This window comes from Phoca vitulina, unplaced genomic scaffold, assembly GCF_004348235.1.
Source record: "Phoca vitulina isolate PV1807 unplaced genomic scaffold, GSC_HSeal_1.0 scaffold3, whole genome shotgun sequence".
In the NCBI taxonomy this organism is placed as follows: Eukaryota; Metazoa; Chordata; class Mammalia; order Carnivora; family Phocidae; genus Phoca; species Phoca vitulina.
This window is the reverse complement of record NW_022589706.1, coordinates 51,418,598-51,443,726: the sequence shown is the minus strand read 5'-3', so window position 1 is coordinate 51,443,726 and position 25,129 is coordinate 51,418,598. Positions and strand designations below refer to the sequence as shown.

The 25,129-nt window shown below is 42.6% G+C and overlaps 1 protein-coding gene across 3 annotated transcripts in view; it reads right to left on the bottom strand.

The window, feature by feature from the left end:
- Positions 1-25,129, bottom strand: part of SLC4A4 (solute carrier family 4 member 4) — a 344,097-nt gene that overhangs the window by 297,476 nt on the left and 21,492 nt on the right. The window contains exons 1-2 of one of the 3 annotated variants that reach the window (XM_032400516.1): positions 631-1,260; positions 206-279 (exon numbers count right to left, since the gene is read on the bottom strand). In XM_032400516.1, the coding sequence (XP_032256407.1) occupies positions 206-279; positions 631-722 (166 nt within the window). In that variant the 5' untranslated portion in view covers positions 723-1,260. Of the gene's footprint in view, positions 1-205; positions 280-630; positions 1,261-25,129 lie in introns of those variants that run through there. The other 2 variants (XM_032400515.1, XM_032400517.1) reach the window with 2 other exon arrangements.

Below are 25,129 nucleotides of genomic sequence, written 5' to 3'. Positions count from 1 at the left end.
ACCACACTGATTCAGATTCTAATGGTCCAGTGAAGTTCTTAAAATTACTTTCTGTGTTGAAGCAAAATGTGCAGACTAATAAAACCCCATAGAAAAGCTTCAGTTTTTAACTTCAAAAATATAAGCTATATGAAATGCATGAGTGCTATTATCTACGAAGACATAGGTATATGAATATACACTTCCCCAGACCCATAAAGCTCACCTTCTACTTCTTCTTCATCACACACATGCTTAAGGAAGGAAGCCCCTCTGTCCAGGACAGCTTCATCCTCCATCCTATAGTAATAAAAAAGAAAAAAAGAATGCTCAGACTTCTCCTGGAGCGAGCCACTTGAAGCAGCCCAGCTTCTGGGCAGGTTAACCTGCACGCTGGTGTTCATGTTAACAGGGCAGAGCCACTCTTCCTCTGGTGTCTGTTACTCCTTCACGCAGCTCCTCTCATCTGGTGCTTGAGAATATGCCGGTCCCACATAGCTTCAGTTCTAACCTTGAGAGGGCACCCACATGGACAGGTGAGAGAAAATCATCTCAATCCTATAGGCTGGATGCTGGGGGTTCTCCCTTTGGGATTCGCAAAAAGGAAAAAAAAAAAAAGAAAAAGATGAAAGCAAGAAAAAAAAAAAATACCAAGAGAGGAAGTTTGGTTTGTCTGGAGTGCTCGTGATGATCGTTTGTGGAAATCCAGCTTCAGTGCTTAGCTCTTTAAACACCCACTGCATAAAAATGTATACCCTCACACACACACACACACACACACACACGCACACCCACCCACACACGAAAACGACAGGGAGTTAGGCTAGTGCACAGTGGGAGCCCAGCTTCCAGCCAGCCTCTTAATACCAGCACAGCCCAGTACTCTCTGTTGAGTGGCAAGCTTTGAGTCACATGTTGGCCTTACGGAAATCTGACATCTGAGGATTATCCAGCAACCCGGCTTCAGCAACAGTCACATATCTATATGCCACCCATTCATTCATTTTCCACATTCTTATCACCCGTCTCTATGTATATCTGTCCTGTTAACTCTTCCCTGAAGGGCACAAAGTTCTTCAGTTTGTAGCCACATTATGCTGTCCTCCTGTCTCCTTACATAATAGGATCTGCTCTGCAATTTCATATGCTAAATAAGACCTCAGAATCCATCCGAGTAATGACAGCGTTTTTATGGCCTCCTGATGCCAAACATGTTTCGTAGTCTTACAGGATGAGTTAAGGTTTAGTTCCAAATTCTGGGACTTCTTTTCATTGCATTAACTTTGACATGCAGAATTCCATGAACTCTATTTATAGAGAAAGCAGAAAAAAATCCCGAATTGCTCAAATGCGGCTTGTGTCACACCGGTCTAGAAACAAAGAACTTTCTCTGGAGACAGCTGCTCTATGTCATACCGTACAGAAGCTCTGCCAGAGAACCAAATGTTCACTCTGTATTCGATTCATCCAATTATATGCTCAGGCGCTGAATATTGTAAGTCTGTGTTCCATATTGTCCGTATAACTTATTCTTGTGCTTCAGATATCTGTTATAATCTATGTGGATACGCACTGAATTCACATTTTCCTCTTTTCTATTTTAGGAGCATATCCATCTTGCAAAGCAACCATCTGAGCGTAAAAAAGTCAGAAATTGGGTATCAGGTAGACCTGGGTTTAAAAAATCTAGCACTACCTCTGAATATATATATCACCTGAAGCAAAGTATTTAATTCTTTGAGCCTCAATTTTTCCACCCCCTTGGTAACAGTATCAACAGTGCAGGACTGCTTTGAGATTCATATTAGGTAACATACGTGAAAAGACCCGGTTTTGTGCTTTGCACCTACTACATGTTTAATAAAGGTAAGTCTCCTTCCTTTATTTTTTCCTTCTTTCTTTTTACCCTAACCTTTACTGCTGGACAATGCTATTGAGAAACTCATTACCTTTGGACACTTGCAGAATATCTTCTTTCAGGGATATGGCTCTTATATGCAATTTCATCCTGATACATATCTTTTTCCTTCTCTATACTCAAACTAAAAATACAAAACTAAATGCAAATAGGATATAGATCAGCCGTCGGGAATATAGTAGAAAAGAAAATCCCTTGAACACTTGAGCAATCAAATCATTTACCAGCCTCTCTGAGCCTCAGGTTTCCATGAAGATGAATGATACAACACATTTACAAATTCAACAGATATTTAGTGTCTTCTATGTTCCAAGCATCCCCAGAGGGAGGGGGAATACATTCATTAAGAAGACAGACAAAATTCTTAAGAAACTAATAATAAATAGATGAACAAGGTACTCTTAGATAGCACTAAGTGCTTTGCACAAAATAAAATGAGGCAGGGGTTACTTGGCATATGATGGTTCAGAAGAGGAGGTGACACTTGAGTAGAGAGTAGAGACAAAAATGATAGGGAGGACCCAGGCATTTGAAGATCTGAGGGCAGAGTGTTCCAAGCAAAGGGAACAGCAAGTGCAAAGGCCCTAAGGTTGGAACAAGTTGAGCATGTTCCAGGAAGGAAATGAGGTCAGTGAGGCTGGGCAGAGAGGTCAGTGGTAGCTGGCAATGCTGGAGGAAACAGGCCCCGGCAGGCCATGGTAAGTGGTCAAAATCTTAGGTGTTACGGGACCCACTTAAGAATTTTGTTTTGTTTTGTGTTTTGTCTTGTTTTATTGAGGTAAAACTGACATACAACATTATATTAGTTTCAGATGTACATGATTCAATTTTTGTGTATATTGCGAAATGATCACCACAGTAAGCTTAGTTAACATCTGTCGCCACACAGTTAGAAAATTTTTTTCTTGGGCTGAGAGCTTTTAATAGCAACTTTGAAATACACAGTACAGTATTACTAACTTCAGTTAAGATTTTAAGATGGAAACTGACCTGAGCTGTTTTACCTTTTTAAAGAATCCCTCTGACTGCTATGTGAAAAGTGGATGATCAGGAGACCAAAGAAACTAGGAAACTATCTTAGGAACCCAGGGAAGGCTGTGGGAGAAACAGGTTTTGGGGAAGGAACCAACAATTCTTCTCTGGCCACTTTATGGTTGTTGAGATTCTTATTATATACGAAAAAAGAGCTGTCAGGTGTACAACTAAAGGTCCAAGTCTGGAACTTGGGAACCTAGGGCTGGAGAATCAATATACAAACTGGTAATCTGTAGCCATTACTAGAGGAGTTCATCCAGGAAGAAAAGGCAGAAACTGAGGTGTAGACCTAAGACCAAGTCCTGGAGCATGTTAACATTTATAAGCAGAGCAGAGGAACAAAAGAAGTCAGAGGCAAAAGAAAAACCAGAAAAAAGTGATGTCAAGGAAGTACGGCTACGAAGAGGCTGAGAAGGATGGAGACAGGTAAAAATTCAGCCTGGCAATATGGAAGCCATTGGTGACAATGACCGAGGCACGTGAAACATATCAAACACGGTGCTAGACACACAGAGGGCATTCATTCGATCAAGTCCTTTTCTCTTTCCTTCCCTCATCCCCTCGTTCACTCAGTAAACATGGACTGAGTACCCACGAGGTGCCAGGCATACTGCTAGGCACTGGAGACATAGTGATGAGCGGGACAGACAGGGGCTCTGATGTAATCACGTCTGCCTTCTCGAAGACCTCCCCTAGCCATCTGGGAGAGCCGGTCCAGAGGCCGTTCAGAGGGCAAAGAAGTCATCAGCAACACAGCATTCGTAGACACAGATAAGGATGACAGCTTAATGGGGAAACTTATTTTTAAAGACCTCAGAAGCACAACAAAATCCTGGAGGCCTGGGCGACTGCGCACACATCAACAGTACCGTCTCCCCCTTGGAAAGCAAACAGTAGGTTCACCCACATTGCTCCTCGGCACAAACCCTTTCCTGTCTTATCAACCTACAGAATCCAACACAATTTCCTATAGAACATCATTTCTGCACCCAACCACAATCAAGCCAATCCTAAAGTCTTTTATGGACTTTTTTTTACACATTTCCTAAATAAAATGTTTATTAGCCTTTGCACCTAAGCCCTTCCTAAAATTGCATGCAACAAACAACTGAAGCAGAAGTAAAGGAGGAAAATCGGTAACAATGAAAGGAGACCAAAGAAATGTTAATGGCTAGAGCCCTCTTCCTAGGCTGAGGAACCATCCAGCCGACTAAAGCACTGTCCCGTGCACCATCTGAGTTAGTGAGAATAATGATGGGTGCATTCCTTGGCTCTTTGATACATATTTCACATTCCCTCCAAGACTATACATAGCAAGTAATCAGAAACCTAGTTCTTTCTGATGGACAATGCAGAGCATCTGCAAGCAGCCTCTTCCCTGTAGGAAGTGGAAAAAGAAAGAATGCCGTCAACTGAAAATATAAAAACCTGCGTGTCCACGGTGGCCTTTGTCCCCAGAGCAGCCCTCTCGTCCTCATGAGCAAGTGCATCTGGGCTTCTGCACCAACAACAGGGATTTTACAACTTTTTTTTCCATCTTCATACTAACAAACGTCGATTATTTGGGTTTGTCTTCCCCTCCTAAAAGCCTCTCGGCAGTTGCTGGCTATTATTAGTCAGACAGAGATATCTTTTGACATGACCGTCTGACCCAACCGGTTTTCCCTTCTATCCGTAGGAAGAAATTAACTCATCTAATCCCTCATCAGGCCCCCAAATCCGTTCGTAAAGTGTTCCTTTCACCCAAGCCGCCTCTGCTGAAAACAAAGGAGGGAAGGAGCATGCTTCTAAACAGCTCCCTGGCCAGCATGAGGCAAAGTTCAGAAGAGATTTGGAAGCTTCTCACCAGTATCACGGGGATAAGGGTCATAGCAGTCGGGACACAAATCCACACGGGGCCAATGCTGCCCGCCTTCAACAGGGCCTCTGACCGTACCAGTCAGACCCCTTCCTCCCAGGTCCACACCCACCGCGGGGTTTCTCTCACTCTCCGTTATTCCGGGGCCACTGAAATGATTTAACCGTAACACATGTCAAATCTGCTGCCAAACCACCAGCTTTCACCAGCCGGTCCCAATCATGGAGCAGGCCTGTAAGGGTGACTTAAGCCCGGCCCGAGAAACATTTGTGCGAAACTGTCAGCCATGGGGCCTTGGGCACCCATCTACATTCCACCCTCCCGAGCTCCCACCCGCGGAGCTCTCGCCAACTGCCAACGTGCTCACCAGCGAGTCCGCGGGCGCAAGCAGCTGCCACTCAGCCAGTCAGCACGTGGCGGGCCGCCAGCACACAAGTTTCAGAACGCAAGCCTGAGCGTCACTGTGCGGCTGAAGGCTGAAGGTCCTCGGGGGTGCTAGCCTCTGGATTCGCCTCACTTGCCCTCCCAGGGCCCTGCTGCCATCCCTCCTGCTTGGCCTCCCGCCGCAGCGGTTCGCTGTCTCTATAGTAACAGCATCTGCTTTCAGGGCTCTAACTTTATACAGAGCAATTCTCCTCTTAACCCAAGACTTGTGCCAAGGATGCACCAGCAAGAAGGCCGCTGCTTAACGTGGAGCTACCTGTCTGTCGCCTGGTCAGGTCGTGAGCTGCTGGGGTGTGGCAGCAGCCGCACTCAGACCCGGAGGAGTAGAAAACAGATCCTCCAACCTGCGCACACGGGCCCGTGCGTCAGGGATCCACTGCGGGGCTCGCAGCCCCCATGCTAAAGCCAGCTCACTCGCACCCTCCACACCGGGCCTTTCTGGGAATATTTTATTTATTTATTTTTTATTATGTTATGTTAGTCACCATACAGTACGTCATTCTGACTACTTTCAAAAAGACACCAAGGGATGGCATCCTGGGGAGCAGAACAGCTCCAGTGTTTACATGTCCATACCCCAGTGTGACAAGGCTGGTTCTTTCTGCTCATGCAGCTTCAAGTGCACTAGTTAACCTAAACTATTTTAACCCACCCCACTTCATCCTCACTAGTTTGATCTGTTTACAAGATCCAATGAACCCCATAATCTCTCACTTTACAGCAGCTTTCCTTACACACATGCCCTCACATACACCAAAGTGATGCATACAGGGGAGAAGACAGATACCAGGAGGTAAGGAGTTTTATTATTTTTAGCCATTGCTGCCATGGAAAGCGTATCTGCAGCATGCATGAGGGCCTTTACTTAAGGACTAAGAGGTCTCAATCTCAAGTCTCAGAGCTCAGAAGCAGGCTGTCCCTCCTACTTTGCCGGTCTTAGAACAGAGGGAAGGCAAAACTCAGCATTTTCACAGGTCTTTTTCAGGAGCCACACAGAAAGCAACAATCAGTACTGACATCTAAAATTATACACTCATACACACATCTCTGAATCCTATTCCCTATGCAAGTCATTTCTAAGAAGGGGGGAAGCATTTTCATTACAAATCATTTATAAACATGATGTCTTCTTTCAAATTTTTTAAACTGCACAGCGTTTTATTGGTGCCTTTGTTGTTGGGGAAAATCCACTTTCCACCCTTTCAACATACAATTAAAGCACAGTATCAAGTCTCCAAAGCACAGGCGACATGGGTGAGCCATCCCGGCGGCGGCAAAGAGCACTGCCACCTTTTGGCAACATGTGCTCACTACAGGGAAGAGGAAGGCAAGGGCAGAGGAAAAGCCAGTAGGGTTCCTTTCCCAACTTCAGCGGGTCTCTCCAGGGCCTTTCACTCCCCAGGGGGGAGGAGACAAGAACGCAGTGGCTGGCTTCACAGCGGACACGGCTGGAGCTCTGGACACGCATGTTGGGGGAAAGAGACACCAGCGTGGCATACCTGACAGGCACGACTAATGGCGAGAAGCGACTGCCAGAGATCGGCCCGCAACAAGGCAAAGCAAAAGCCCTCCGCGGAGCTCAGGAGTGCCCTAATCAGCCTGGAAATTTACACAGGCCCAGGGCCAGGGCGAAATGGGTGACAGCCCCACACGCAATCAGACGGCGGACTGGATAAAAGGTGAAAATGTAATCCTGAGCAGGATCACGCCAGACATAATTCTGGATTTATGAACTGCATTCAAAGTTCATTTGTACTCTTGGGCACTTATCCCAGAGACATGAAAACTTATGTTCACACAAAAACCTGTCCACTAAGGTTCACAGCAGCTTCATTTGGCATAGCCAAAAGCTGAAATGAGAGAATGAGCCCAGGCATCTTTCAACAGGTGAATGATTAAACAAAGTATGGTACATCCATACCATGGAGTACTGCTTAGCAATAAGAGGAACGAACTATCAATGCACAAAACAAGTTAAGTGAATCTCCAAGGGATCATGCTGAGTGGAAAAAGCTAATCCCAAAAGGTTATATATTGTATGATTCCATTTATGTAACATTTTTTATTTTATTTATGTTCAATTAGCCAACATATAGTACACATCATTAGTTTTTGATGTAGTGTTTTTTGAAATGACAAAATTCTAGATATGAAGGACAGATTAAGGTGGTCAGGGGTAGAAATTGGGGGTACAGGAGGGTGTTTGTGGTTATAAAAATGCAACATGAGGGATCCTATGGAACTGGCTCTTTTCATTATCTTACCTGTGGTAATGGATACATGAATCTACCCAGTGATAAAATTATACAAAACTTAATACACACAAACACACAAAAAAATGAGGATAAGTGGGACGCCGGGGTGGCTCAGTCAGTTGAGAGCCTGGATGGCTCAGTCAGTTGAGCGCCCAGCTCTTGATTTCGGCTCAGGTCATGATCTCAGTGTCCTAAGATCAAGCCCCGAGTCAGGCTCCCGGCTCAGGGGGCAGTCTGCTTGAGATTCTCTCTCTCCTTCTGCCCCTCCTCCCCTTGCATTCACTCTCACTCTCTCTCTTTCACTCCCTCTAAAATAAATAAATAAATCAAGGGGCACCTGGGTGGCTCAGTCAGTTAAGCGGCTGCCTTTGGCTCAGGTCACGATCCTGGGGTCCTGGGATGGAGCCCCACGTCCAGCTCCCTGCTCAGCGGAGAGCCTACTTCTCCCTCTCCCTCTGCCAGCCACTCTGCCTACTTGTGCTCTCTCTCTGTCAAATAAATAAATAAAATCTTAAAAAAAAAAAGATAAAATAAATAAATCTAAAAAAAAAGAAAAATGAGGATAAGTAAAACTGAGGAAATCTGAGTAAGTTCAATGGATCATATCACTGCCAATGTCTTGATTGGTGATATTGTACTGAAGTTTCATAAAATGTTAACATCCGGAAAAACTGGCCAAGTGTACAAGCAATCTCTTTGTATTATTTCTCAAATATGCATGTGCATCTATAAATATTTCAATAACAATGTCAAAATATTTCAATAACAATATCATCTGCTTCTTAAAAAAAATTCCCTTAGGAACATTATTTTACATGATGGTCACACACTAAAGCTGACCCACCTACGCGTACGCAGAAGCAGGCAAAACAGCACAAATCCCACACGCGCTCTGTGGTAACAGTGTAACCTTGGAAAGTCAGTTTCCGTCCCACTTCAGTGTCCTTTAAAATGAACTTAAAAACACTTCATAAGTGTTAAATAAGTATTAGGGTATTAAATAAGTTCCTGGAGTAAATAAATGCAATTAATTTTAGTTGAATCTAAATCCTAAGGTCCCTAGGGCCCAGAGAGTATTAGAGAAATTAACAGTCCCACAGACCCAAAGGCCTTCATTTGGTCTCTCTGAGCAAACGCACGGGAGTGTCAACAGGGGAGGCCAGAGATAAACTGCCGCTCATTGCCAAAAGGCCCCAACTCCTCTCTCCATCGCTCTGAAAGGCTGCAGCAGACCCAGCAACAAAGGACAAGAAGAGAGCTGGTGGCAGAGTGGACACAGGAATTATGGGGTGAGGAAAGGTGTGGAGGTTCAGGGCAAGGGGCCGATGAAAGGAGAAATAACTGGACAGGGCGTTAAGGACGAGAAAGGGGACAACTTGCACAACCCCCTCAAAACACTCCCGATTTACACCCCTGATTTACACCCCACAGCCACACCCTCTTTATTTTTTTTAGTGGGCCTTTCCACATGCTTCCACAACCACTATGTGCTGCTTCTGACCGGAGTTCCACTTGAAGAACAGAGCGGTCTCCTTCCTCTAAATGCAGACATTCAGCACCTTGCCCTTTGAAAATTTCCTCAGTTTTTACTGTTGGGGGCAGGGAAAGAAGGCTCCCTTCTCAATTCTTTTCACTGTCAACTGCCCTTTTTATGTGCTCTGCTGTGAAGATCAGAGAGGTCCTAAGAGAAGGTTCAGGAAGGTGAAAAGGCTGGGGATGCTCCATGTGAGAAACCAGATGGGCAGCGGTGGACATGTCTATCCTCTCTCCCTTCCTCCTCACCACTGCCAAGTCTTCAGCCAGAAGCCAGAGCCCAACCAGCTGCAGAATAAAGATGGCAGAGCCAAGAGAAGAAAGAGAACCCACAGGGTAATGGCGGCGAAAAGGAATATCTATAGCTAGAAACCCATCCTGCAAGACAGCTGTTAGTTAAGGGATGTTCCAGCATGTTCAGGCTTAGAAGCGAGTGTGTGATGGCTGGCTTCCGACCTGCCCTCCCACCCATAGGTCTAACTCGTCTCCTGGCTCTAAACCCACTCTCCTGTAACCCAGCCATTTATAAAGCACCATTTGGTATCATTCTCCTTTTAAAAATCATTCAATGGTTCTTCATTACATTGAGGATGAAGTCCAAACTGCTCAACATGGAATTTAAGGCTTGTCACGAGCTTTCCACACTTAGCTCCTGTCATCCCCCATGCCACACCATTCCCTGAAGAGGCTACCAAGCCACTGTGTACACACTGTTTCCTCTGTTCTCCACCCACCCCCAGAACATGTCTGCTTCTCATACAGCACGTACGACACTGCACTGTCACTACCACTTAAGCTCACGCGACTACACTTGGACATGTCATCCCCACCACATTACGAACTCTTTGAGAGCAGGTATCATCTTTCCATGGTCTTTCTAAGTCCAGTGTAAAGCACAGGGGCTACACATACTAAGTGCGCTTTAAACATTGATGAATGATCGAATGAAAGAATGAATGAACCAACCAGTGAGGAATGGGTACAATGAAGATAGATACATGTTTAGTACTAAATGCAGCTCTAAGTTTAAAGGTCCTAAATGTATTTTTCAAACAACATACCCAAGCAAACTTCCAATTACATGGTCTAGTATTCAACTAAAGAAAACAGTGATTTGTTCCAAAACTAGAAGGGGAAAATGGCTATGTTGTGTTCCCTGAAAGATGTTATGTCTGTGGGTGAATTAAGGTATTTTTTAAGAATAATTTTAACTAGGGGTGCTGGGTGGCTCAGTCGTTGAGCATCTGCCTTTGGCTCAGGTCATGATCCCAGGGTCCTGGGATCGAGCCCCGCATCGGGCTCCCTGCTCAGCGGGAAGCCTGCTTCTCCCTCTCCCACTCCCCCTGCTCGTGTTCCCTCTCTCACTGTGTCTCTCTGTGTCAAATAAATAAATAAAATCTTTTAAAAAGAAAAAAGAAAAGAATAATTTTAACTATCTACTCTTCTCCTTATTGGATAATTTGAAAACTTAACCCTTCACAAAGACTGTAACTGGACTGTAATATGTAAAGGCAGAATGAAATTCGAATCAGAATTTCCCCGTCCATTTAAACTAAAAAGTTAAGAGGTACCTGGACCTGCCATATAGTAGATTCTAAGAAAATATTTGCTCAATGAATATATAAATGGATGAACTTAAAAGTAAACTGCAGCTTAAACTACTTTAAAGCCCCAGAAGAAGCATGAGAAGTTATGAGAAAGTTCAATTTTGTTCCTGAGACCTGCAACTAGACAAATAAAACTCTGAAATGTGTTTGGGTAAACCAATAAAGAAGCTCATAGTAGCTACTTGAAGAGGAAATTGGGATTTGAAATGTCACTATAAACCTTGAGCTCTGGAAATTTTAGCCAAACCATATATTTATACATAGTTAATGTTAATTATTTATGGTAATTAGTACAGGAATAGCACAGATAACTAATATCCACAGTTAATTCATACATTTCATTTTTTAATTTAAATTCAAATTCAAGTTAGTTAACATATAGTGTAGTATAGGTTTCAGGAACAGAATTTAGTGATTCATCACTTACATATAACACCCAGTGCTCATCCCAACAAGTGCCCTAGTTAATACCCACCACCTATTCAACCCATCCCACACCGACCTCCCCTCCAGCAACCCTCAGTTTGTTCTCTATACGTAAGAGTGTCTTATGGTTTGTCTCCCTCTCTGTTTTTTTATCTTATTTTATCTTCCCTTCCCCTGTGTTCATCTGTTTTGTTTCTTAAATTGCACACATGAGTGAAATCATATGATATTTGTCTTTCTCTGACAGACTTATTTCACTTAGAATAATACACTCTAGCTCCACCCACGCTGTTGCAAATGACAAGATTTCATTCTTTTTGATGGCCGAGTAATATTCCATTATGCATATATACTACATCTTCTTTACCCATTCATCAGTTGATGGACATTTGGGCTCTTTCCATAATTTGGCTATTGTTGATAATATTTGCTGGGTCATAGGGTAGCTCTATTTTTAACATTTTGAGGAAGCTCCATACTGTTCTCCAGAGTGGCTGTACCAGCCTGCATTCCCACCAACAGTGCAAGAGGGTTCCCCTTTCTCTGCATCCTCACCAACAACTGTTGTTTCCTGAGTTGTTAATTTTAGATTAGATTTAGATTCTGACAGGTGTGAGGTGGTATCTCATTGTGGTTTTGATCTGTCGTACATTTCATTTTAGATGATGATTTTGCATACATTTACTGTGGATTTTACCAGGACCTCAGGTCAGATCCAGTTTGGCAGGCGGATAGGGACTCAAGAGCAGGAGTTTGTTCCAGGACACAGTACTGGGAGTTGATGGATGGCACTGACCTACCCACCTCTAACACCCAGAGCTGACTCTGGAGAAAGGTGCCTACCTCTACCCAGAGTGGCAGCCATACTGTTGACATCTTCCATCCTGAACCACCAAAGCTACTGGTGGAGATGAGGCTCCTGGCTTTTGACTGAGTTCTTGCTAGCTGATGCTAAGCATCATGCATGCATGCATTATTTCTTTCTGTCAAATTTATTTGTCTTCTGTCAAATTTATTTAATGCTGTCAAATTTTGTCTGACTGGTTCAGTAACAGGACAGGGCTTAGACTTCTAGCCAAAGGATTTCAACACCTATAACAATGTAGGAACTGAGATTAGGGACTCTCATCATCCATTAATTAAAAAAAAAAAAAAAAGTCCCATTCTTAAACACTTACCACATGCCAGGTATTGGGCTAAGCACTTTACAATGATTTTTTGATTGAATTCTCATGACAATTCCATGAGGTAAGTACTTTTCACAAACCCATTTTAGACTTGTAATTCGACAAGTAATTTACTGCAAATCACACAGTACAATGTGATGTGAGAAGACCAAGCAGGCCATCTAAGACAGTCCGCAATTTCAACCACTCTACTATATTCCTGCATAGTTAAATAATCCATGTCTGTCACGCACTACCCTCAAGAATTTTTTTCATATTGCTTACCTGAAATATGCCTACAAATTATATCACTCACCTCTTTCCCTCACTTGGTGTGCCTACCGGCCAAAGGCTAAAGCATCCTCTTACAGGCCTCCCAAATAAATGTCTTTATTCTTATTTAGCAAACACTTAGGTTGAGCTTACTATGTGTCAGTCACTGCTGTAATTGCTTGACAAACATGATTAGCTCATTTAATCCTCACAACAATCCAATGATGAATCTACCATTTTTATCTTCATTATCTCTGAAGCACAGAGAGAGTAAGTAACTTGCCCAAAGTCACACAGTTAGTAGGTGAAGTCAGGATTTGACCCCAGGCAGTCTAGCTCTACAATTCTGTGTTCTTAGCCACTATGTGTCATGCTGCCTCTCTTTGGCTGTCTTGATTAATCTGTTCCAAATTCTTTAGGAACCTGGGATCACAAATATTAAACAGACTTTTGGTGAAAGAGCAGACACACCAGGATACCTAGAGAGTATACAGACCCTTGACATTCATGAAACACTGCCTCTCCCAACCTTGTTTTGCAAATACTCAAATTCAAATATCCCAGCAGCACAATTTCTGATATACCGTGTGGTCAAGGACAACTTTCTGAGTTTCTGAACTCTCCAAGTAAAGCAAGTAAGCAGGATGACCTGCAGTGCAGGAAGCAGGCCACCACCAGGCTCAGTGTGGCCTCCCCACCCGCACAGTTCACCACATGCCCTGCTATAAAGCACAAATGACTACACCGTATAACCATTGGGGGCTGCCAGCAAATAGCTGAAATCACAATTGTTAGGTTCACGCATGCCAAGGATCTACCATATCAAAAATGAGAAGAGCACATCACTCACCATATGGGCTTCACTACTAAGCAGAAAAACAACCTTTATCTCATAAACTTTGGGAGTACGCCTCACTATTACATGAATAATGAAGACACTTCTCTACTCTTTGTTCCCTTACTAAAGCGTCTCTCTCCACAAGACTGTTCAAAGTGTGTCCTTCATTTTCCACAAGGAATCTTTCAGTGCATTCTTGTGATCAAATTTTCCAGGGTTTAACTCACTCACTCAATCATTTAGATAATTTCTTGAGTGTCTACTATGACTAGGCATTATTCTAGGCATGAAGGATAAATCCATGGTGAGAAAGAGACGATAAACAGAATTTCAAAGTAAACTGTGTAACATAGAAGGTGACACTCCTATGGGAAAATGTAAGCAAGAGATTTCAGGAGTGCTGCTGGGACCAGGATGGGGGTGGGGGTGGGATGTGGAGGGGGCAGTTTTAAATAGGTAGTCAGGGAGGACCACACTGAGTGATAGTTGAGCAAAGACCCGAAAGAGGTGAGGAAGTGAGTATGTGAGGGAACAGCAAATGAAGAGACCTTGAGGCAGGAAAGAGCCTGGCAGATTCTTGGAAGGCTAAGAAGACAAGAGGCCAAAGCAGAGTGAATGTGGGATATAGGAGATAAGGTCGGAGATGTATAGGCAGAAAAAGGGCAGGCGGCGTGGCCTGGGAGGCTGATCTAAAGGCCTGACATTTATTCTGAACAACTAGAAACCACTGAACAGTTCTGAACAGAAGTGATTATTTCCTCAAGCTTACAGTCTTCTTTACTTTTTTAATCTTTGTCATTATGTAAACATTGCCAGTAAGGTCCTTCCTGGAATGTCGTTCTACTCATAGCGTCGCATAGAAGTTACAGGCGGGGTCGGCTGGGTCAGTGCCCTCCAGCAGCCATCCCAGAACCTGACCCAGGCCTGTGTCGGCAGATCAAAGAGTGGACCAACACACCTTAGAAGACTAACCCCAGCGCCCAAGGTCTGCACACGGACTGCAGCCTTGTGAAGGTGCTGAGCAATGGCGTCAGTGCTCAGAACTCAGGCCACTCTGCATTCCGTATTCATATAATCTTGATTAACTTCTGCCAACTAGCCTCAGAGTTCATGATTCAAGTAGATGCCGCCTGAATCCTTGCCTACCTAAATTTATCCCAGGGATGGCAACAACAGTGTTAGAAGATGCCAAAGCTGATGATTAATATGTAGATATCGGGAGAATAGCATGGAATTGATTTATTGATGGCTTTTTTTTTTTTTAAGATTTTATTTATTTATTTGAGACAGAGAGAATGAGAGAGAGAGAGAGCACATGAGAGGGGGGAGGGTCAGAGGGAGAAGCAGGCTCCCCGCCGAGCAGGGAGCCCAATGCGGGACTCGATCCAGGGACTCCAGGATCATGACCTGAGCCGAAGGCAGTCGCCTAACCAACTGAGCCACCCAGGCGCCCTATTGATGGCTTTTTAACACCTATGATTCAAATCTATGCTTTAAATAGTAAAGGAATACATTTGAAGTTGTTTTTAACAATAACTTTTCCAGATTAATTTTATAAGAAAGGGAAGGACACATGGGGTGCCTGGGTGGCTCAGTCGGTTAAGCGTCTGACTCTTGATCTCAGCTCAGGTCTTGATCTCAGGGTCATGAGTTCAAGCCCCATTTTGGGCTCCACGCCCTATCTAAAAAAAAATTTTTTTTAAAGAATGGAGGGGCACCTGGGTGGCTCAGTCATTAAGCATCTGCCTTCCGCTCAGGTCATGATCCCAGGGTCCTGGGATCCAGCCCCGCATCGGGCTCCCTGCTCGGCGAGAAGCCTGCTTCTCCCTCTCCCACTCTCCCTGCTTGTGTTCCCTCTCTCGCCGGGTCTCTCTCTGTCAAATAAATAAATAAAATCTTTAAAAAATAAAAAATAAAAAAAGAATGGGAAGGACACAGGAAGATTGCCAATGCTATAGTTATGCCAATTGTATTTGGGAGGGAAATGCCCTCAGCTTGCCATCTCTTGCCTACGGATGGAGTAAATGTTTCTTTGGCTCTAGTGGCTTCCTTTGTTGTCGGGGAGTAGCCCACCCTGCAGAAGTATGGTACTCCCCAACCTAAAAATACCCTCTTCGACCTGGTAGCAAGAGACCAACAGGCATAATTATCAAATGCAGTGTGTGTATTCAAACAAATCAAGTTTTAAAAACTTGTCTGAGACAATCAAGGAAACTAGCGTATTAACTGAGTGTTAGATGAGACTAAGGGACTGTTCATTTTATCAGGTATGATAATAACACTGAGGTTATTTTTTTTTCATGTCTTTATTTCTTAGAAATAAACACTGAAGTATTAATTGGTAAAATGATATGATCCAGGATTTGCTTTAAAATACTCCAGCAAGAAAAGGGGTCGGGGGAGGAATGTGAAACAAGACTGGCAATGTGTTGGTGATTGTTGGAGCTGGCTAATAGGCACACAGGAGTTCATTGTACTATTTTCTTCTTTTTTGTTCATGTTTGAAGTCTGCCAAAATAAAATGCTTTTTTAAAAAAACTTTAAAACTATCCTATATAAGCCTCCCTTCTTCTATGCCCAACGTATTCCAGAATACATGTATGAATACAAAAGTCATAACAAATATATTTACATGTTATAAAGATAGCTCTATATCTAAAGAATAAAACAACTCTAAAACCCACATTCATATCCTTCATTTTAGACATAATAAAAATGTATTTTACACACTTCAACATATTTTGTCTTTTCCTTCACACCTTAATACACAGGCTCTAATCCCCCGAGTACTTGATTGACTGGCATGGCTCACCCTGTCCGTCTTAGTCAAAACAAGCAAAGCTTATGAGACCTATGTTCCTTAATATTAGCGTTAGCATTTTTCATTTTTCCCCTCATTTGTGTAAAATTGCACAGGAAAATGCAACGGAACAAACCCTTGCAGCAGCGAACACAGAGGTGCACAGAAGCCCGGTGATGCTGATGACCCTGCACCACGGGCTGTGGGCAACGCCACCCAGAACTCATTGCTCAGGCCCCGCCACTCCTCAGCAGACGCAGGGAAAAACACAAGCAGACCGTAAAAGCTGAAGTATGGGGGTTCGTATGTATCCAAGCATGGTTTGTATGAGAGCTGAACCTATGAAAGTCAGGGCTGCCTGTACATACAAACACGTGATGTCTGTGCCTGAGACAACGAGCTTTCTCTGGCACCCTGCAAGAACAAAAAGTATCTAAACACCATCACAGTCCTTCTGTTGCTAGACATCGGTGGGGTACAAGGGAAAAGCACAGGAAGGATGTTCTTGGTGACACCACATTCCCTTCCTGCCAAACACAGGGCACCGATTTTTCCCAAAGAAGTATTTTTACATGTGTTGGTTAAAGTTACAAAGCCAACTCACAAAAATCAACTAACTGCAAATGTGGCCAAGTTACAGTAATAATAACATAAGCTAATAAGTGCTTTGTTTGAGTTATATAAACCTTACTATCAGCCCATAAAATAAATGCTATTAATATTGTACAGTTGATGAAATAGATTTAAAGATGTGAGGTGACCAAAAAAAAAAAAAAAGCCTCTAAGTGACAGAACCATATATGTTATCAATTAATAGTATTAAAATTACTAATAATAGTACAATGCCAAAAGGACCGCTTTAGGTAAAACAGGTGAAAGAGACTTGCTTGGACTCCAGTGAAACCCAAAGCATTGCTCTAAAATTGTTTTCTATGGAAAAATACAGTTTGAGTTCCAAACAGCCATATATAATGATAGCACTCCAAAAATAAATTGAAAGCAGAATGTATTTGGTTAGAAAGGTCATCAAACGAATAGCAGAAATTAAAGGATAAATACCACTGTTATCTCTAATAGATAATCACAAATAAAATTAACTACAGTCGACTGAGTTAAGACAAACCTACCCCAAGAAGAAATCACATACACTATATATTCTAAGGCAACTTTTTACATTTCAAAAATCAATCATCTAGATAAACACATGACATAAAAAGACCAAAGTAAAACATCAATTCATTCTTGAAGATCTGCTCAGCGTCATAACATTCCCTCTCTGAACATTTGGGACCTGCTTGCAAACTATTACCAACCTGAATTGATTTTTCAAACCACTAGTCCAAAAGGAAGAATGATTACTTTATTTGAATATCAGGAAAAAATCCCGCCTGCCAAGAAGAGTCTTAGAAGACGCTGAGATTACTTTCTCTCCAATCTCCCTTTGTTTTAACTTTCATAGTCCTCCCAGCTTACTAGTCGCAGCCAAGCTGAAAGGGAAGAGCCAAAAACAGTGCAAGTCAGACTGTCACCACCACATTCCAGCCTTGACAGAGACCTCCGGGTCTGTTTTGTTAGTCTTCCTGCCTGTGCTTACAGTGCTGGAAAACCAACAGTCGACACCAGGAAAGACCAGCTAAGTACAAATGATGGCACTCTTCTGCCAAATGGAAGCCATGACCAGCTTAGTGTTGCCCATCTCAGTTATATTCACAGATTGATTTTTGTTTACGATGGGCTTTGAAAGGCAAGCATATAATAAGCACCTAGAGATGAAAACTACTCACGAAGCTATATAAATGCCACTGTGTTAGTAGCCAAATCATTCATTGCTTCATTAACTATTGACTGGCACTGCCTAGCATTAGTACTGACCACCCATTCATTAGTAGAAACATCTTATTATTCAATCTCAGTAAGGATTAGTCTCTTACACTCTAAATTTTGGGGTCTGGGCAAATCTAAAATTTCTCGTCTGATTCTGATCCTCCAACTTTGTCCCACTCATAAAACTTCTCTTTAAAAAAATTAGTAAAGAATTTTTATAAAATGAATGTGATTCAAGTTATTAACTCTCTAAGTCTCAATTTCCTCATCTGATAAATGGGCTTAGTAATCCCCTCATTGTTTAATTGTGGGGAAGCCATGAGGTAGTATGAACGAAAGTATTCGTGTGTTCAGCAGGCAACACACAGAGCTGGGATTATTACACATCAGGGTCCTTAACTTTTCCCAGACAGGCACAAGTCTATGAAGGTCCATTGCTAGCAAGTGGCAGAGATGGAATTCAAACCCAGCTCTGCCTGATACCAGCACTCTCGTGCCATGCTCCTCCTCTGCCTGAAATAAAAGGAACAACCAGGTAGTTCTGCTAAAGTCTTTTCTACGCTTACAAGGCCTGGAGTAGGAGCCAAGAACAAAGGATGAGAGAAGCTTCCCTCTTCTAACTTTATGGAAAAGTACAGGGGCATCAAGGAAAGAACTCATCAAGCTTGTACCTCTTGATATACCAGAGGTCAAATTTCTCAACTTGTTGATAATACTCAGAGGGCTAACTGGGAACATGGCTGAGGACTGGAAACAAGCCAGCAGAGTATTTTTGAAAGGTGGTCACCCTCTGAAACACAGACCTGCTTGTAGACCAAGAAAAAGCTTAAAAATGACCCCAAATGTTAATGTTTTAAGTGAGAATAAAAGAAAATTTTAAAATGGAAGTGACTGATAGGTAAAGGCAAGAAAATAAAGAAGAATAAAAAGGGTATCCCAGGGTCTTTACTAACATATCTTTGATAAGAACTAATTTTCCAAAATTAATGATTTCCTAAAATAGAAATAACAAACTTGGTAGCTTATAGTAAAACTACTGACTCTGTATGACACTAAAAAATTATCTATAATGATAATCACAGACAGACTTTGCTGTATACCTACTATTCGCTGGTCCCTACAGATGGTTCATTTGTGATCTTCACAACAACACACAAGCCCTAAGGTTACTACTAGCTACATTCCACACAGGAGGAAACTCAGTCTGAGAGCCATAAAGAGAATGCCTGAGGGTGCAGAGCCTACAAAGGGAAGAACGGAAATTCACACTCAGATCTGTCTGACTCGAACACCATCCCTTACAGGCTGCGAATGTACCCAGCACAGATTCGTTCATTCGACATGTCCTCCCTTCCTTAGTAACCTAGGAAACGTACAAGGTGGATGGAGGTTCTTGGAGGATCAGACCCAGGGTGTCAGTGGAAGAGCATCACCTTCTCCTCAAGGACCAAATCAATGGTGCTGAAATTGGTGAAACTGAGAGCAGCGTATTGATTATTTTAAATGGGTGCTATTATGACAATACGGTGTTTTGAAAGCATGACCATCTGCACCTTGGACAGGACCAGAATACAAAGTTCTTAATAAACCAAAAAAGCAGTCGAAAGCAAACTAATGAATTCCCAAAAAAAACCAATCCCATCTGTGGTGTTTTCATCTACTCTGTACAATCAACAAGACTGAGTAGAGGACAGGAGGATAGACAAAATACTTCCAAAATTTTGTAATACCGCTGTACCATACAGGGTATGATATACTTTCAAGGTGCTCAAAGAGTTCACACAAATTATTTTTTTCAACATGCCTAATAGCTAGTAAGAAGATAGGTATCATATTGAGTCTAGGTTAGAGATAAGACAATTGAGGCCAAAGGAGGTTCTAAGAACATAAAGAAATCACAGTGGAAGCAAACTCCTTTCCCAAGCTCCTAGCATAGAATTTAGTTCACCGGATAAAGCTACTACGATGTCAACTGCGAATCCTGATGGTTCCAGCCAGTGTGCTGGGAATAAGTCAGAGGTGGACTGAGATGTCCATCCCCCACTCCTGAGGGCTACCAGGCAGGGCCAGGCACAGCCGGAGTCCTAGGCCAGTTACTTCCAGCCGCAAGATGTCTGGATTGTTTACCCAGATTGCCGTACAAATATTATTACTTACTAAGCATTCTATGACGTGAAAAAGATTCAGAAGCATTAGTAAATGTACCCATCATTTCAGGGACTTCTTGATCAAGAAATGCTAACCGCTTAGAAAATCCACCATGTACCTGGATTGGCATGAATAACCATTCCTCCTCATCCTCTTCCCTCCCCATGGGGGCCATTATTTCTCTAACAGCCGTTGGCCAACGTCATCCCAGGCGGAGGACGACACACTTTCTCAAGTACTGTATACAAGGCTGTATAAACCGAGCCAGGAGGCCACAGACACCCTCAGTACGGGATCGGTCAATGTCAAAGAAGGAATTCAGACAATTCAGTTCTCCACACAGGCCACTCACAAAATGCATGGGGGTACATCTGGATGCCAGGGGGCCACATCAAAAAAAAAAAAATGACTGAGGCATGAGTGCCAACTGAACAGTCACAAAGATACTACAAGGGAGCAGCCTGAGTGGGGAGCAGAGAAGAAGGAAGTTTCCCTCTTGCCTCTACAGTTTTCACTGTGTCTGTGGATACACAGTTAGGTGTACAGTCACAAGGACAGCCCCAGAAATGGCTGTTGAGAAAGAGGAACTGGTGTGCAGTGAAAACTCAGTAATCCCCAGTAAGATGGGGCTGTGAGGGGGCAAAAGAAGCTCCTGCCTTCGAACCCACCGGCCTCAGCGCGGTCCCTTGTACCCGCAGTCCCAAACACAGGAACAGAGACACCCCGACTTCTGCTTTAGCAGCTCCTTATAACACCTCAGGAGCTACAGTAACAGGCCGATCTTTTACGAGGCAAAATTCCGGATTGCTACTAGTAACGAGAATAAAAGCAGGTACAAGTGACATGCAAGCCAACAACAAAGTTGTTGGCACTTTGGATGATAGAGAGTTCTGAGATGTCATCGGGCCTTCCACTTAGTTCTCATTTTTGGAAAACTTCCCCCAACACTGGAGGAGCTTTGGCTTCGGGGCAACCACTCTGCTTAGCTCCTGAATATCTATCCCAGTCCCGTCTCTTTCATGGGACCTGGCCTGCCCCAAACTGCACCTAGTACCCTAATCATACATGCATGCATGTGTGCGCGCACACACACACACACACACACACAGTTTGTGTATTTTAAAATACAGGCCACCACCGCCTCATTCACCTAGTCCCAACTTGTGCCTCCCATTTTCACATTCCATTAATCCCCCAACCCCAGTGTAGCTCTGCCCCATGGAACCCAATTCTGGTCTCTGGGACCTCCTGGCTTTTCTCTCACTACTGGTGAGCCCCTCTGACCAGCGCATGTCAGCACTGGTATCCAGCCTCTGCTCCAAGCCAGGGCAACCCCCACCTTCTGCTCAGCCCCGGAGGACTGGGCCTCTTCCTTGCTGCTTTCCCAGCCAGGCACAGTTTTGCTTAGATCTCTTCCTAATCCTGAGGCTTAAACACAGAATGGTGACTGTATTAAAACTAACCCTGAATCTAACCAAGTGAGAAACCAAAGGTCCGTGCATAGGACATAAGCAGAAAGCCAAAGTATTCCAAACTAAAGAATAACAGTAATAGAGGTATGGACCTCAACATTTGAGGGAAGAATTAGATGCTTGTGGAATGAGACCTGAGTTTATTATTTCAGATGGAAGACAAACTCATTGAGGGCAGACACACTTGTACAAGCAAAGGTTGGAAGGTTAGATGTTCTTAGACGGCGTCAAAGTTGTGTCTCAAAATGGCCAATGTGAGAGACATCCTGACAGGTGGCTGACTTCCCTGGTGACGCGGCACTGCCGTCGCCACAGCCGTGACGCTGGTCGTCAATCCCCCACCCCTGACTTAGCGGAATCCAAACACATCTCTGCTTCCTTGTGTCTGTTTCCTCAATTACAAGAACCAAAGCTCACTTTTGCACAACCTCAGGCCTGAGAACACTATGCGGTTCTGATAAGATCCCGGAAGCATTCTACGCTCTTTACACACACACACACACACACACACACACAAAACCATCGGATAAATTCAAGAGATACTATTACCAAATGTGTGCTTACTCTCCAATTATGGCAGACATGACTTTAAATTTCCACCTTCTTACCGACAGATTTATAAAAGTCTGTCTACCTGACTAAGGCAGGGTTCCAGCTCTTCAGGTTCAAGCTCACACTTATCAGGAAGCTCTGCTAAAAATACCCACATGTTTTTAAAACTTCAGAACGCAGCAACATTAAGGTCACTGCTAGTTTTTGCTGGCATATTCTCAAAACCATGGGAAAAAACTCAATGTATTTTGTGTTATAGACCTAAAATGTCTATCTCCCTGTTTTAAAAAAAAAAAACAACTCGGGAATGATATAAGCTATCATGTACCATTTTGCTGTTACCATCTTGCAAACTGTCTGTGGAGTTTCAGAGGTGGTATATAAAAACTTCTGTACTGTATTTTAAATAAAGCATGGTAATGACAGATCTAAATTTACCATGGTATAAAATCACAGGAGAATTACTGTCTTTTTATTGTTAAAAGCAAATAAACTATAAATCCTTTTTAAATCACCAGCCAAAGCCCAAAGTCTGGAGGAGTAAAAAAAGAGGGAAGGTAATTATGAAAACCTGTTTTGTGAAGGTGTTTTTTGTAGGAAAAGTATATGATGCAGTCACCTTGACATATAAAGATATTATTTGAAAGCAATCTCGGGGCGCCTGGGTGGCTCAGTTGGTTAAGCGACTGCCTTCGGCTCAGGTCATGATCCTGGAGTCCTGGGATCAAGTCCCACATCGGGCTCCCTGCTCAGCAGGGAGTCTGCTTCTCCCTCTGACCCTCCCCCCCTCATGTGCTCTCTCTCTCTCTCTCTCATTCTCACTCTCTCAAATAAATAAATAAAAAACTCTTCAAAAAAAAAAAAAGAAAGCAATCTAAAAAGCTCATAGATCTGCAAAAGAATAAATGTTCCCAAGATAAATTACAAAGAAAAACATTCTGAATGTGAGTTATCTTTGTCATACATTTGGTTTGAAGTCTGTTCAGGTTTTTCATACAATTCTTTGGAACTTCAATTATCCAATACTGTTTTTTTATTATTTTTCATCTTTATTACCATAGTTGTACATCTCCAGGTCAGTCCACTTGAGCAACATTTTATTGAGAACCCTACCCTATGGCAGACCAGAGAGCGGTGATGTAAAAAATAAGATATAGGCACTTCACCGAAGAGATTACAGACTACCGAGGTAGAAAGACACATTAACAGATAATCTTGCATAGCTTCAAACTCCAAGAAATATACTTGTTCAAGATAACAGAGATAGTTCTTCTGTCCTTTTTGTCTACGAATAAAGAATTCTCAGTCACAAGAAGAAAGCATCCTCCTCAGTTGGGGATTAATTTCCCTAGGTTTCTACTTGGGGTGTGCGTGGGGAATGGAAGGAGGGAAGCAGAAAGAGAGAAGATCACAGATAGAATGTTTTTTGGTGAGAAACAACCAAAAGACAATTTTTCCTGAAAAAATACCAATGGTTAGCTGGTTTAACATATATAATACATTGACCACAAATTCAATCTGCTCAAAGACAACATTTAATGGCTTCAACATTTCTGGCAACTGTCATTCTGAGTACGTTTAAGTCACTACCTCTTCTAGTGACTACCTAAGTGTCACGACCTCTCTCCTTCACTCAGATAATGGCTAGTCAACAACCAAAAGGAAAAGGAATACTAACCACGCCCTTGCTTACTATCTAGAAAATTATGCGTTCCGGGTTTGCAGCATCTGTTTGCCCAAAGGAAGCAAAGGTAAGAAACAAAAAGCAATAAGGGGATAATCATGGTCACACAGTTCCCCCCCCCAAAAAAATGTATAAATGTTCAATTTTCAGAGGCATTCATAGCCAAACACCCTTAGAACACTGGACATTAGATCACAGAAAGCACTGAAACAGCCCCTCCAAAAAACATACAACAAAAAAATAGTAACAGTAATAATAATGATAACAACAAGAAGGAAATGAAACACTGGTATCTCCTGAAAGTTGTGAAGAGCCAAGCCAAGAGTAAATCATAATTTATTTTTCCCATTTTCTGGTAGCCATAATTTTTTGACATTACTAAACAATTTCCATTTGGCATAATTAATCATAATAGAAAGTCAGTTACCTTTACTTTTTTTTACGATTTTATTTATTTGAGAGAGAGAGAGAGAGCAAGAATGAGGGGAGGGGCAGAGGAAGAGAGAGAATCCCAAACAGATTCCATGCTGAGCATGGAGCCCGATGTGGGACCTCATCCTACAACCCCAAGATCATGACCTGAGCCGAAACCAAGAGTTGGATGCTTAATTGACTGAGCCACCCCCAGGCACCCCAAAAGTCAGTTACCTTTAAAACATAGGTTTCCCACAAACCTTGGGGGGAAAAAAGTACATCTGAACACCAGAGACTGAGCAAGTTAAATTCTGTATCATATGTAACGGCAGAGAAGTACTTTCTGACAGGCTGAAACACTTGGAATATTCTGAAGAAAGATACAAGAATAAAATTCACATGTCCAAAATGTATTACATAGAGTTTACTGGTACCCATATTTTATGATACATCTTTATTATCTGAAGCTATGTGATCTAAGTATTGTATTCAAAAGAACAGGAAAGAAAAAATTGCCTCTGAGCCTGTGAACCTCATTTACCCTACATGTTCTTGAACCTATTCTTACAGCACCATTGTAGCATTCTACTTTCTACATGTATCTAAATTATCTCCCCCAATAGGCTGTTAGACATTAGAGGGGACGTGGCCATGCTTCTTTCTACCAAGATCCTAATACAATGCTCAAAACAATAGGTTCCTATTAAATAAAAATGCCACAGTTAATTTCAAAAGTAAAAATATAACATATTGTGTCCAAAAGCACAAATAGTGTAGGAGGTCCTTTTGATTTGCATGTTATATTGGGCATTGAAAAATAAATATGTGCTCGTGGCATATAGAGTCCCTTAAGCCATACTTATATTGATCATGCAGACTAAATCTCAAAGGAGGGAATATTCA